The sequence below is a fragment of the Dendrobates tinctorius genome, unplaced genomic scaffold (genome assembly GCF_039654945.1).
Source record: "Dendrobates tinctorius isolate UK_male_01 unplaced genomic scaffold, ASM3965494v1 ptg000081l, whole genome shotgun sequence".
NCBI lineage: Eukaryota > Metazoa > Chordata > Amphibia > Anura > Dendrobatidae > Dendrobates > Dendrobates tinctorius.
In genome coordinates this window covers 10,167,431-10,183,123 of record NW_027361749.1, presented here as the reverse complement: position 1 = coordinate 10,183,123, position 15,693 = coordinate 10,167,431, and the positions used below count along the sequence as shown (strand labels likewise).

Here is a 15,693-nt window from a genome sequence, read left to right as displayed (position 1 = left end):
TATTACTGTCTTTGTACCTACATCATTCTGCTTTCAAATGGGTAACAAAAACCTGGTGACAGATTCTCTTTAAAAAGGAGCTTTCACCAAATTTGTCACGTTGAACCGGACACGTGTGTAAAAAGGCTGTAGAGCAGAATAAAACCTTTTTGTTTTCATTTCTGTTGTTAACTTTTTTTTTTTAAATTCCTAGAAGGTCTTACCAGAGAGTTAACCCCTGGGATGTGTACTTCTTCCTCTTTATGATGCTGAGCAATTATAAGCAGGCAGCAACACACTAGGGAAAGAAGATCATGCCTTTACAGTAGCTTAGAATAGACTCAGTGTGAGACATGTATTGACAAACAGTGCTGAGATACAGCAGACCTGAGCATGATTAACATCTTTCAGCTTTAGGGTGTGTGCACACTCTGCAGATTCTGCTGCGGATCCGCAGCGGTTTTGATCCTGCGGATCCGCAGTAGTTTCTGCTGCGGTGTACAGTACCATAATATCCTATGGGAAATGGAAACCGCAGGGCAGACGGTGCAGATTTTTCCGCGCAGATTTGCTGAGGTTTCAAATCCGCAGAAAGAATTGACATGTCAATTCTTTCTGCGGATTCCGCTGCGGTTTGCCATCTCCTCCATTGTAGAGGTGATAAACCGCAGGGCAAAACCACAAGCTAATCTGCAGATAAACCGCAGGTCTTTTGACCTGCGGATTTACCTGCGGATTTTGCAAACTCCTCGCGGATCAATCCGCAGCAGAATCCGCAGTGTGTGCACACACCTTTAATCTTCAGCAGTCGGTGTAGGGGAGGGGCAGTGCTGTAGAGTTGAGTTTCATTACAAACGCTTCTAGTAGCTCTCCTCTCAGTGTCGCCAGGTATGCCCATCATAAGCGGACATCCACATACAAGAGGAAAAAGAGTACCGTATGTTCATGATTTTTTAACATTTTTTTTATAAAGATGCCATTATGGCATTGAAATGCGTAATGGACAAAAAATAACCTTCTAATAAATATTGCAGCAAGAGACTTTTTAAACGTGTTTTTTTTTCTGTTTTGGTATGTTCCCACTACAACTTACAACAAACTGTGTGAGCCATAATAACAACTGTCTCCTTACTGCAGAGTGATTACATGTGCCATGACACACCTGAGTGTGATTGACATCTTACTTCTCCAGCAGTCAGTGTGGGGCAAAGGGGTAGTACAGCAAAGTCGGCAGGGCTACACTTTCTTTGGTAATGCTAATGTGTATTTGGACCTGCCAATAAAGCGCTTTTGAATTTAAGAGAAGAGATGTCACAGGGCAGTTGAGACAAAGCAGGAGACGTGGAATCTGGGCCCCTGAACTGCCCCTCCGGCTAAGGGGGTGCCCTGACTCTCCTTAACTTGGGGGTACACTTGAAGGTAGTGAGGCCCAAGTCCCCGACCTGTCCCTATCTCATGTTTAGCCCTGAGCTAAACCACCAACCCCCTCCCCAGGAGGTGAGACAGGGAATAAAGTGAACTGCACCCAATAAGGCTTGTTTCACACATCAGTTTTTCACCATCAGTCAAAATCCACCAAAATTTGAAAATGGTGGATCCGCTTTTCTTGTTGCGGATCCGCCATTTTTTCCCATTGAGATACATTAGTGGCAGATTTTGGCGGATGGTCGTCCATTACGTCCGCTATTCGGTGGATCCGCCATATTCCTGGCGGATTCTGTCTGAGGTGGACGGAGCTTGCAACGCTTTTTTGCGCCGTCAAAATGGCGGACAACGGCGGATCTGCCGTCGGCCACCATGCGGTAGAATGGGCACCTATGGGCGGCGGATCCGCTATTTTGCGGAATCTGCCGGCGGAATCCGCTAAATCGCACTGAGCATGCTCAGAAAAAAAGATACTTTTCCAGACAGTCCAAAAAGTATATAAGGTGGGCTAATTAATCATTGGGCCCAGACATCCGGCACCAGCCACACTGAAGAGACAGAGACAGACATCCGGCACCAGCCAGACTGATAGAAGGAGACAGAGCCAGAGCTATAAAACCTGCCTGCCCAGCTTCAAGACCCCTGGAGCAAGACCCCTGGAGCAAGGCCCCTGCCAGCACCACGACAGGACGGAGAGGCCTGCTAGCAAAGCCACCAAAGCCTGCAATTGTGTGAGTATAAACTTTTTGTGTGGGGCATCTCTGTGGCTTGTGTGTCTGTGTGTGTGTGTGTGGCTTGTCTGTGTGTGTGTATTTTTATTATGCTTTTTTTTCATACTTTAATTGTTTTTCTTTTGCATGTGTACTGAATTTTATTTTCATGGTACTGTAATTTTATTTCAATATTTGCAATTATGCTAAACTATTTGTTTGGGCATGTCTGTGTGTTTGTGGCTTGTCTGCCTGTGTTTGTGGCTTGTCTTTGTGTCTGAGTGTGTGTGTGTGGTCTGCATTCCTGCATGTATGTTCGTGGCCTCCTAGTGTTGCACGTCTGTGTGTGTGTAATTTTAGTAGGATTTTAATTGTTTTTCTGTTGCATGTGTACTGAATTTTATTTTAATATTTGCAATTGTGCTGTGATTGTGTTGTGTATTGTATGTGGTGTTTCTCTTGTATATCACTGTTTTTCATTTATTGTGGTATTTAAATTAAAGAGCAGAGTAGCTCCTACTTGTCAGAGACACCGCACTACACTCGCTCACAGAGCCAGTGCGCGTGTCCTGAGTACAGAAACAGTGCTAAAAGATACCTGTGGAGCAGGGCAGCAGAGGTGACAATGCGTGCTTCAAGCTATTAGTGTCAGGGTCCAGTCAGCGCCGGAAAGTAAAGAGGCACAAGACCTGCGGACACTGAAGTTAGCAAGCTGGCACAGGATCTATGGTCATGTGACTGCAAGGGGGCAGGGCTTAGCATCCTGCTTTCAGATATGACAGGCCACCATACAACAACTCAGAGTCAGGCAAAAACGGAGGTCACAACAGTACGGGCAAATGAGGCACAGGAGGGACAAACAGTCAGACAAAGCCAAAGGTCATACACAAGAGGGCGACGTGGTACCAAGGGGACGAGCAGAGAGAAGTCGGGTCAGAAGCAGAGAGTCATACACGAGAGGTAGCGCAGTACAAGAGGGGCAGGCAGAACTCGTAACAGGGACAGAACCGGATCAAAGCCAAACAAGCAAGCAAGATATCAGGCACAAGGCACACGTACGCACAAGGTCAACTAACTCAGCCTAGGGCAGGAGTATAACTGACACCGGACCTAGGTCCAGTGAGCATTAAATAGCCACCCTCTGCCAGAGAGAGGCGGAACAATTAACCCCCAGTCTGATCAGGACGGGCCAAAGCGAAACCCCGTCCTGGATCATGACACTACTTGTGTAAAAAAAAAAAAATAAACTAAAATTTTTTTTAATAAAAACTGCTTTTAAAAACTCTGTAGCATCATTTTAAAACCAGCTAAAATTAAGTATGGTTATATGTACAAAAAAGGTACATTAATTTTTGGTTTTTGGTATACAAGTGTGGTTATACTCTTAAGTGAGAGATTGGAATTTACACATTCAAACACTTGGGTTTACTCTCGGTGAGAGATTTTCATGGAATTCACACACATGCAAACACTAAGTGTGGGTATACTCAGGAATTACACACCTGCAATCACAGCGTGGTTACACTCTCAGTGAGAGTTTTTCAGGGAAATAACACACATGCAAACACAAAGTGGGTATACTCAGGAATTACACACCTGCAATCACAGTGTGGTTACACTCTCAGTGAGAGATTTTCAGGGAATTTAAACACATTAATAGCAATGAAGGTTTTTTTTATGTTATTAAAATTCTCGTTCCTTGCAGATCCTTTGATGAAGAACCCGCCAGGCCGCAGCAGAACCGTCAGGCCGCAGCAGAACCGCCAGGCCACAGCAGAACTGCCATACAACCTTGTTCTCAGTAAGTATAAAGACCTGAAAGCTTTTAATATCCTTTGTATAGTAGCTCAACAAGTGTCTTTATACTTGCAGATCCATTCAGGAAGGCCCAGCCAGGCCACAGCAGAACCGCCAGGCCACAGCAGAACCGCCAGGGCGCAGCAGAACCGCCATACAACCTTGTTCTCAGTAAGTATAAAGACCTGAAAGCTTTTAATATCCTTTGTATAGTAGCTTAACAAGTGTCTTTATACTTGAAGATCCTTTCAGGATGGACCCACCAGGCCGCAGCAGAGGAGACCCGTAAGCCAGGCCGCAGGAATGTCTTCTTCTGAAAGCTCCCCCTCACATCATCAGCGAACTGAGGTAAATAATGGTTTTTTTTTTAAATCTTAATTTTTTTACGCGTATCTTAACTTTTTATTTTTTTTAACCTATATGCATGTATTATGTTTTCACAGGACGCTGAAGCTGAGGAGCTTCCAGGAGGATACATGCAGGGTGGAGAAATACAAGGAGGGGGTGCGCAGAGTGTAAGTTTAGCACATACAAAAACTCACATACATACATACATAAATAATACACCCAACACAAACATTAATCACAGCACACACAATAAGTACGCATCCATCCAACCACATACCTTTTTTTTTTCTTTTTTTTTTTTACAGCCTTCACAATCTGGTGCCCGCACAAGAGCGACTCCAAGGACATCCCAGCATCATCGAGGTGCTGGCTCTGGTGGTCGGCGAACGGTAAGTAACCCTTTATTTGGATAATTGATTAATGAACCTCATGTGTTTGAAATGAATGTAATAATTTATTTTTGTTTTTATTTTTTTTCTTCACAGGTTTCACAGCGTGCTCCCCAGAGAGCATTGGAAGAGGCTCTAATAATAGGCGTTGATGACCTCATCCAGGCAGTGCAACCACGGGAGCCGCTGTGGAACATGGCAAACCGATACCACGCCGACCAACCAACCACCCGACGGCTCTGGGATGAGGTGTGTTTGGAGGTTGTTTAAAACTAGGAGGAGCTTGATGCGAGGACCAGGGATTTTGTGCGTAAGTATTCAAATTTCAGTAACTTAATTCCAGCATGTGAAGTGTTGAATACTAACCACTTTTTTTTTTTTCCTTCACAGGTGACAGGGTTATCACACGGTGACGGTCACTCAGGGATCGTTTCAAGAGGGACTTCAACAAGGAGATGCAGGCCCCGAGTGGATCGGGAGGACGCAGGAGCACCCAGTATAAAAATTACAGAGCCCTGGTGTTCCTCCGGTCGACGATGGTGAGCAGAAGGTAAATATTCCACACACCATTTCTGTAGTACAAATGTTTACATGTTTAACCAATTTTTTTTTTCAGCAAAGTTAAATTAAATATCAATATATTAATTTTTTTTTTCTCTTTTTTTCTCTGAGTTGCCTCCCTTTGGAGGGATCCCTTGTGAGACCGCCCCTGGTGACCACATCAAGGTATCCGACCCCTCTCTACCTTCCCTCTTGTCTCGTCCCTCTATCCCCTCCACCAGCACTGGAGCAGCAGGGCAGACTTCATCACAAGAAGCTGCTGGTGACGACTTACAGTACCCTTTACCCCACCCCTCTGACACTGCCGCAACATCTCGACCAACTTTTGGTTCTGGCCAGCAGCGTCAGAGAGGTCTGGAAAGGATGACCTTGTCTGACTGTTTGAGTCTGAACACATCTGTCAAGCAGGGTTTCCACACTTATGGACAACAGTTATCTTCTGGGTTGACCATGATCAATCAAAGTATCATGGAATTCAGAAGATACATGGAACGGATGAATTCAGAGTCAAAACAGACGCCGAGACATTTTTTTTCAATCAGTTGTCCGGCAAATGGAAGGTTTAAGTACTCACCAGCAGATGCGTGTGATGCAAGCCTGTCACAATGCTCTAGTGGAGGTACTCTCTGAAGCATCCCATCCTCCCCCTGTCCATCCTCCCCCTGTCCATCCTCCCCCTGTCCATCCTTCCCCCTGTCCATCCTTCCACCTGTCCATCCTTCCACCTGTCCATCCTTCCACCTGTCCATCCTTCCACCTGTCCATCCTTCCACCGTCCATCCATCATACAACCATCCCTCCTCCTACCACTCCCTCTCCTTTCTCTAGTTCCCCATTCCATTCTTCCCAGTACCTTCCTTCCCCATTGCATTATACCCCAATGCCCTCATCATACCCGCCCCCACACACACCTTCAATGTTGCCACAAACCTCGTCTGTCCATCCACTCCCGTCCCAACCTCATGTTTTCAACCCCCCTTCCACTTCTGATCCTCACCAGCTCCCTTCCCAGTCCTCCACCCCCCCCGATGTGGTCAACCCTGTTAACCCCTCCGATAGTATCTCCACCCAACAGTACCAGCATTTTTGATGTTGTAATAAAGAAAAATGTTGCTTGTTCTACAAAAAAATAAAAAAAAATTTCTAGCAAAAAAATTTCTAGCAAAAAAATTTCTACCAAAAAATAAACAAAGTTTTCAAATATATAACTTTGAAAAATTTCACAAATAAACAAGGTTTTTTTTTTTTTTAAAAGAACTTTATTGTGTAGTTTCTTTTTTGTTCTTTATTTCTTGGTAAAGGTTCAAAGTACACCGGTGGTGTACAAGGTAAAAAAACCCACAACACTTGGTAACATTTCAAAAGTACACCGGTGATGTACAAGGTAAAAATAAACACAACACTTGGTAACATTTCAAAAGTACACCGGTGGTGTACAAGGTAAAAAAAACACAACACTTGGTAACATTTCAAAAGTACACCGGTGGTGTACAAGGTAAAAAAAAAAACACAACACTTGGTAACATTTCAAAAGTCCACCGGTGGTGTACAAGGTAAAAAAAAAAAAACACACTTATTACTCACAATTGGTATAAAAAAAATAATAAAAAAAATTATACCATGTCATCTTGCCAGTCAAGTTTTCCCTCTGGTGTCAGAAAATAGTCTGCAAATGTGTCCCTCATTCTTGCCACTGACCCAGTACTCCGAACAGTTGGCTGCTGATAATCCCACAAGGTGGTTTCAGAAAGATTTTCTTCCATGGAAACAGGTTCCTTTGAAAGTACAAAGTTGTGCAGGATGACACATGCCTTCACCACCTCATCCACAGTGTCAGTTTTCATTTTTATGGCCGTCAACAGCACTCTCCATTTTGCAGTTAAAATCCCAAAAGCACACTCCACCACTCTACGCGCTCTGGTCAATCGATAGTTAAAATTTTTTTTGCGGTGTGTCAATCCACGACTACCTTATGGCTTGAGAAGGTGTTTGGACAGCTGAAATGCATCATCACCAACACATACAAATGGCATTGGTGGGCCTATTGTTCCAGGGAGTGGTCTTGGAGGTGGGAAATCAAAATTGTCTCCATACAAACAACGGCCCATTGCGGACATCTTGAAGACCTGAGAATCGTTTGAACGCCCATACGCACCAATGTCCACGGCAATATATTTGCAGTTGGCATCTGCAATGGCCATAAGTACAATGGAGAAGAATTACTTGTAGTTGTAAAATTCTGATCCAGATCCGATGGGTTTCACAATCCTGATATGCTGCCCATCTACAGCACCAACTCAGTTTGGAAACTGGCAGATTTGTTCAAAGTTGTCGGCAATCTCCAGCCACCTCTCCTGTGTTGGCTGTGGGATGTATTCCTCCTGTAGACAATCCCACAATGCCTGGCAGGCCTGTTGTACAATTCCAGATATAGTTGAAATCCCAAGGCGGAACTGGTAATGGAGGGAGGTGAAGGATTCTCCAGTTGCCAGGAAACTTGTAAAAAAAGGGAAAAAAGTAAAATTAATACAAACTACAAGCCATAACATTACAATAAAAGTCTGCAGAATCTGAAACCTTTTAAAAAATAGATAACTTACCGAAGGGTCACCATCAAACGCTCCGCCTGTGAAATAGAAAACCGCATGTAGGTGTCCCTTCTCTGGATTTGTGCTCCAACACGCTCCACCAATATCTCGAACAAGTCCTGCCTCATGCGCACATAGTTGAAGAACTTGTCCGGGTTATCCTTCAATTCCAGGTATAGTGTAGAAAACACGCCAAAGGTAAATCTCTGTGCATTTATCGGATGAATCCACTGCCGTCGTCTCCTCTGATGCAGGATTCGCAGTCTTCTTTTCTCCCTCTGGAGAGCAATAATTGCCAACCGATTGCAGTGAAGATCAAAGTCCACACAGAAGCTGATAATACTCGCAATAACTCCTTCCATCGCTGCCACTAGCTCTAAAACCTTTCAAAGATTTTGTATTACAACACCCTAGATATAGTTTTCCCTAGTTTCCAGTATCCAATCACATTTGGGAGCATTTTCCAAGAGCCAATCATATTTGGGAGCATCCCATTTTGGATGTGTGGAAAAACGGATCCGCCAGAAAACGGATCCAACGGATGGAAAAAACGGATGCCAGCGGATGGAACAGATCCGCATTTTGACGGATCCGTACAAAAATCCATATAGCGGATCCGTCAAAAAACGGATCCGTACCATCCGCTGGCAACCGTTTTTACACATTTTTGGCGGATCCTCCATTTTCACTTTTTGGCGGATTTTGACTGATTTGAAAAAACTGATGTGTGAAAGAGGCCTAACACACAAAGGAAAATAAAACTGACACCACGGGGTTAAAGCAACTAAAACCCAAAACTTAGCTTTGCTCTGCTGCAAAAGCTCCAAGCAACAGAGAAAGGATCCGAACAGCATTGAGGCAGCAACTCCACTGCTCCAGACAAGCTGAACCCCCTCTCCACCAGGCAGGTCCAGTTTTCACCAAGGTTGGATAACAAAAGAACAATATTACCAACAGTGATTACTGCACATGACGACCTTTTATAGGAAGGAGGGGGAGTAGTCATCACCTGTTGGTTAATTCACACGTGTAGTAATCCCAGCGGCCACCGAGGGCAAAACCAGCACCAAAAACAACTACCCCAGCGGCCACCGGGGGAAAAAGGAAAAAGCTTTCTATAAGAATCCACATTCTGCCACGGCTCCACAAATGGACCGTGACAAGAGATACGAGAAGTGTTTGTAATGAAACTTAACTCCACAGCACTGAACCTTTCCCTTCACTGCTGTAGATGAAAGCTGTTAGTTAATCACACTCAGGTCTGCTGTGCCTCAGCACAAGTCATTACTCTGTGGGGAGACATATATTTTCAGATTTACTTAGGTAGTTCACAATTACCATTTTCCATCAATCATTACTTTTTCAAAGCTAAGTTGGCCCTTTCCGATAACTATTTAGTCAGTACCATTTTGGGCGGTCATTATAGTGCCAGTTAGATCAGTAGAAGTAATGGTAAGAAATGAAAGCAGTAAGCTGTATAGCAGTGGAAATAATGTTGTTGCGGTCTTTTAAGCAAAATTATAAGTCCAACAAACCAAGTTATGGCTTTCTAATTATTGCAAATAAATGTGTTTTTATTTTATCATAAAAAGGTGCATAAGGGTATTTGCAGACATCTTCTTTTTCAGGTGGGTCCGCTTTGAAAATTGCTGGAAACAACTCTTATTAAACACTCAAAAAAATGTACATATGCATTTCCATGTAAAACAATATGCTGTTATGGTTAGGCCTTTACATAGTAACATAGATTGAAAAAGGACCAAGGTCTATCAAGTTCAACCTTTCTCCACCAATTATACTTTTTTGTTACTAACTTATCTTTTGAACATCTTTAATCATTTACAATAAAAAGAAGTGACCTGACCATTCTTCAGGAGTTTTTGGCTCTCAAGACGCTCTCTACTTTATAATAGAAATAAATGGAAAGGCTCTCAAGATGCCCAGAAGACGCCAAGAAGACTTTTTTGCATGTTTTGCCATTAAAAAACAGCTGGTGGTTTCTTCATTGTTGAATAGAGTTAGAAAAATTGCTGGAAAACGCCAGTAAAAACATTACAAAAATCCTGGCAAAATGCTAAAAAAATTGGCCCCAGTCAAAAACCCCAGTCAAAAACATTGTAAAAAAGCAGTCTTGTAATGACCAAAAAAACCTCTAAAAATGATGCATTTGGAAAAAAAATGTTTCCTGAAGCGTCTTTTACTCCTGAAAAACTCAGCGGAATTGCCCACCTTAAAGACCATGTGTGCAAATACCCTAATTGTCCAATATATGTTCGGTATGACATCCTTGGTTTTCTCGATCTCTGCTCACATTACAAAGCTTATTATTCCAGTGTAATACTATGTCTGAGTCATGTAACGGACACATAGGCCCCCGTAACAAGACGCAGCTCTGATAACTTTACTGTATTCAGTCTTGTACCTGTGTGTCCGTCACATGACGTAGGCACAATACTATCCTCTGGAAATAAAGCATGATGGCTTCAAACAACAGCAAGTCGACCTTGACGACCATCAGGAACATGTACACAAAGTACCGTAAACTATTTTTGTTTTGAAACCAGACAATCCCCTTAAAGCCAAAAAGCCATGAGTTGCCGACCTAAACTTTGTATTGAGGTCCAGGGTTTTGGCATGTGGGCTTCATCTGTTTTCAGTTTGTCAAGAATATTAGATTAATTTTACTTTACATATTTAACTGAAATTTAATTGTTCACTCCCTTTCTTTATTTTTTTCAGCATGGTGACATTGCACAGAATAAATGTGTTAAATGGTAAGAATCTATTTGTGTGATCAAGAGATCAATATTACTTCTTACATCGGACACCTAGTGAATGACTAATTAAATAGGCTCTAAACCTGGCGATGAATGAGATGAAAAGGTTCGCTTTCCATGTCCATTTGGACGTGTCTTTTGATTCTTTCGTTGTAGGGAATAAGTGTACATAAAAATCCCCTTAAAACACAATTTTATTAATGATCATAAAAACACACCTTCCCAGTGACGTTGAAAAAATGTCAAAAAATAAACCTAGTATAAGGTGCTGCATAGCCCTACATTAAGGCCTAACTGATACCTTCCTATCCGTGGAGGTTGGCACCCTAATAGTACGATATTGGCGCCCCCACTCAACGAGGACTATCCCTCACTTCCCTAGTGATCCCTAGTATCACAGAGGGGAAAACAATTTCCAAGATAGAACAGTAATGAAAAGATCAGAATGCCCTAGGACTTATGCAGACCAAACAGATAATACAGCAATAAAAACATTTACCACATCATGATATCATGTGACCCACAAAGATAGCAGCTATTCTCACTTGGAGAGATAAACATCCTCAAATACAATCAGCAATTAATAAAAAGGTCACTTATCATGTCTCATGGGGGACCCTCAACGCGTTTCCCCGCCGTAGCGGTTCATCAGGAGGAATAGTCCTATCAAAGATATTGTTGCTGCTTCATGCCTGATACCTTCAATAATAGTGGCACCAGAAGTCTAGGAAACCGGATTTAAATAACCGGTGTGATTATTTTGCATACCACCCACTATCCGGCAGTCCAATCGGTGTGAAGATGCAAATAACTGAGAGCCAGGTGTTCAGCAAAAAATGTCATATACCTGAGAGCCCGCCGCTGCATTCGAAATTCAAAGCGGAAGAAGGGGTCATTAGCGTGCGTTCCACCGTGGGGCGTATCCAATATGGCGCCCATACTTCCGGTCGCGCAACCCCCTCAGCGGGTTGTAGCCTCCGGAACCATCCTGTGCGGGCAGAGCGGAGGGGAATCAAAGATGGCGCCGGCACTTCCGGTCACATGTTTCCCCTTTGCTCCCGGACACGCCCATAGTAACCAGCAATGGGCGCATCACCAATGTGGGCCGGACCTTTCGATCACATGTTTTCTCCCTACTCAATGATGTAAACAGACAGAGCGCATCACATGAAATCGCCAGGAAATAAAGAGTCTGCCCGCAATACAATGTCCCACAGATTTATCACAGTAAGGATGACCCCAATAAATCTAGTAGTACCAATGTCCTCATATTCGGCATAATGCTGCACATCAGAAATTCAAGGAATGTAGAAAAATAAAAATATGCATATTGCTATGCGATAAATCAAATCAACCATACAATGTGGTCCATGCCATACAGGCATCATCCAATATGCCAGACATATAGAACCCCTTATCATAACCCCCTATAACAGAAAAAAGGGCAAGTTCAACCAACCAGAGAATCAAAAGATCATAAAAAACAGGCATATGAGATGCATTCATTCATCCCATTAGGGAAGACCGATTGCAGTCTGAACATCCATTCACACTCCCGTCTCAGAATTAAATTGTCCAGATTACCTCCCCTAGCCCTTGGTTTGATTAATTCTATCATATTAAAAGTGATGTCACCCATTCGACCCTGATGTATACCATTGATGTGTCTGGCGACAGGGGTATCACGTTTATTTCTGATATCCCCCAGGTGTTCACCCACCCTCACCCTAAATTCTCTAGTGGTTTTTCCCACATAATCCAATGGGCAGGTACACGTGGCCTTATAGACCAGACCTGTTGATTTACAGTTTCCAAAATCCCTCAGATAAAAGGTCTTACCATTGTGTGAACTCATAAAGGTTTTACATTGAAGCATATATTTGCATTTAGTACAGTCCCCACACTTGAAGAAGCCCAAAGGTTTTCTATCTAACCATGTACCCGTTCCCTTGGGTCTTTGGTAGAGGCTGTGCACAAGCCGATCCCCTATAGATCTCCCTTTTCTATATGTAATAGAGGGTTTAGATGGTACCAGCCCCTTCAAGTTCGGGTCAGCTAAGAGTATCCCCCAGTGCTTTTTAAGAACATGGTACACCCTGTCTGACTGACCATCATACGTGCCAATAAGTCTGACAACAGTGTCCCTGACAGTATCTTCTTTTTTTGGCTGGAGGAGAGAGGGCCTATCTATCCGCTATGAATGCTTCATGCCATGGCCCATTCAAGAAACGTGGGGGATAACCCCTGTTTCTAAATCTATTATATAGGTCATTGGCTTGTTTTCTATAGACACTCAACTCCGTGCAGTTCCTTCGAACCCTAAGGAACTGCCCTTTGGGTATCCCCCTCCTCAAAGGTTCCGGGTGATGGCTTGTCCATCTCAACAGACTATTTGTTGCAGTAGGCTTCCGATAGGTACACGTACTAATCCTTCCATCATCATTCTTTGAAATCGTCAAATCCAGGAAGTTAATACTTGTGGTGTGACACTCTGAGGTAAATCTAAGTCCCACTATATTCCCATTGATACATTCAATGAAACGAAGAAAATCTGACTCAGGGCCAGACCAGAATATCAGAATGTCATCGATATATCTGGCCCATAGATTGATAAACGGAGTCCACCACTCCTCTTCCCCCCCAAAAATGTGGGTTTCCTCCCACCAGCCCAGGAAGATATTAGCATACGTGGGGGCACAGGGGCTCCCCATCGCAGTCCCCCTGAGCTGGTGGAAGTACTTACAATCGAAGAGGAAGTAATTCCTGGTGAGGACAAATCCCAACAATTTTTTAATGAAACAATTATGTGTTTGACACTCAACTGCTCTCATTTGTAGAAAATGGGTAACCGCCTTCAAGCCCCACTCATGTGGAATACAACTATACAGTGCCTCCACATCGATAGACGCCAGCAGGGTGTTTTCCTCCAGAACAACACCCTCCAGCAGGTTCAACAAATGTGATGTGTCACGTATATAGGACGGTAATGTGGTCACAAATGGTCTTAGGACTTTATCCAGATATACACCACTATTCTGAGTGAGCGAGTCTATTCCAGAAACTATAGGGCGACCTTTAAGTGGTTCAAACCCCTTATGAACCTTTGGTAATGCATAAAAAGTTGCTATTGTGGGAGAATTCGGAAATAAAAACCGAAATTCATTATCCGAAATCACCCTATTCTCTTTAGCTTCACTTAGAATGGATAATAACTCATTTTTGTATCCAGATGTTGGATTATCCCGTAGGACCTCATATGTGTCCTCATGATTCAGGAGCGCATAGCACATTGCCCTATATTTATTATGATCCAGAAGCACCAGGTTACCCCCCTTATCCGAGGCTTTAATAATTATTCTGGCATTTTTTTCAAGTCCCTCAAGAGCCAACTCTTCAGAACGGGAAAGATTAGATGGATGACTCTGATTTATACTTGAAATTTTACGGAGATCCTCCTCCACCATCTTGGTAAAAATATCAATGCTCAAAACCTCATTATTAGGTGGCAACCTGGTGCTCCTATTTTTCAGGGTAGTGAAGGGGCCCAAACCCCGTGGTTGCTCGTTCTCCCTTAGGAGACTAGTCAGAGCTTCCAGGCCCTCTATGTCTTCTTCAGCTAAACCCAATTGGAGACACTGTTCACGGTCATGCTGCTTAAAGAAAAGTTTCCATTTCAGATTGCGCCAAAATAAGTTCAGATCTTTGACCCAATTAAAGCAGTTAAATGTATTAGTTGGTACAAAATTAAGACCCTTCTGCAACACACAATATTCATCTTTAGACAATTCATATGATGACAAATTGATAATTTGCCCCTGATCAATTACATTTTTCTCCTCAGGTCGTATCCTACTGTTGGACCTCTGTCCAAAAAAGATTGTGATACAGAGGATGATGATCCCGAGGAGGAATGTTGTACCCCCCTTCCTCCCCCCATATCCCTTTGTCTGTGCTGATTTCTTGATGGACGCCATCTCGACCTATTGTGTCCACTTCTTCCCCGGAGACTGTTTGAGTTATCTACTCGTTCAGTGTCAGATGTATCAATATCTGAGGAAGATACCTCAGTTTGATTCACCACTTGATATCCGTAGGCCCTGTTCTCTTTAAAGTCAGTCAGATCACGTGTAAATTGTAAGTGTTTACGATCCTTAAGATTGGTCTGAAATTTCTCGACTGATGTTTGAAGAATATCCTCCCTTCGTACAAAATCAGGATCAGTTTTAAATTTTTTTGCCTTTTCAATTAGATCATTTAACTTTTTGGTAGATTCCTCAAACAACCTTTTCTCCTCGGTTAGGAGAAGTAACATAAAGCGAGTAGAGGACTCAACAGACTCTTTAATCCAATTAGCAAGAAACTCAGGATTGGCCGTTCGGGGAGAGGGCTGTATATTAATACGTAAGCCCTTGGGTACAATTTTATTTTTAATGTAACTTTCCAACCCCCTTACCTCCCACCAGGATTTTATATTTTCCTTGTAGGCATGATAGAGGTCTTTAAATAAAGTTTTAAGAGAGGGGCTATCAGAATTATCAAGTAATGGATTTGTAAAAAACACCTGGTTGGCATCCTGTGCCCAAAGCTCAGTATTAATTGGGGTTGATAAGAAACTGGCCATATCAGAACAAACTTAAACCAGAAAAAAATCACTAATTCATGGAGATTGGAAAAGACTTAGTGTACATAAAAATCCCCTTAAAACACAATTTTATTAATGATCATAAAAACACACCTTCCCAGTGACGTTGAAAAAATGTCAAAAAATAAACCTAGTATAAGGTGCTGCATAGCCCTACATTAAGGCCTAACTGATACCTTCCTATCCGTGGAGGTTGGCACCCTAATAGTACGATATTGGCGCCCCCACTCAACGAGGACTATCCCTCACTTCCCTAGTGATCCCTAGTATCACAGAGGGGAAAACAATTTCCAAGATAGAACAGTAATGAAAAGATCAGAATGCCCTAGGACTTATGCAGACCAAACAGATAATACAGCAATAAAAACATTTACCACATCATGATATCATGTGACCCACAAAGATAGCAGCTATTCTCACTTGGAGAGATAAACATCCTCAAATACAATCAGCAATTAATAAAAAGGTCACTTATCA

General features: G+C 42.8%; 1 protein-coding gene across 1 annotated transcript in view; it reads left to right on the top strand.

The window, feature by feature from the left end:
• CCDC178 (coiled-coil domain containing 178) overlaps positions 1 to 15,693 on the top strand; it is an 805,328-nt gene that overhangs the window by 78,215 nt on the left and 711,420 nt on the right. Inside the window, exon 4 of the mRNA XM_073583735.1 lies at positions 10,537 to 10,571. Coding sequence (XP_073439836.1) covers positions 10,537 to 10,571 — 35 coding nt within the window. The remainder of the gene's footprint in view (positions 1 to 10,536; positions 10,572 to 15,693) is intronic.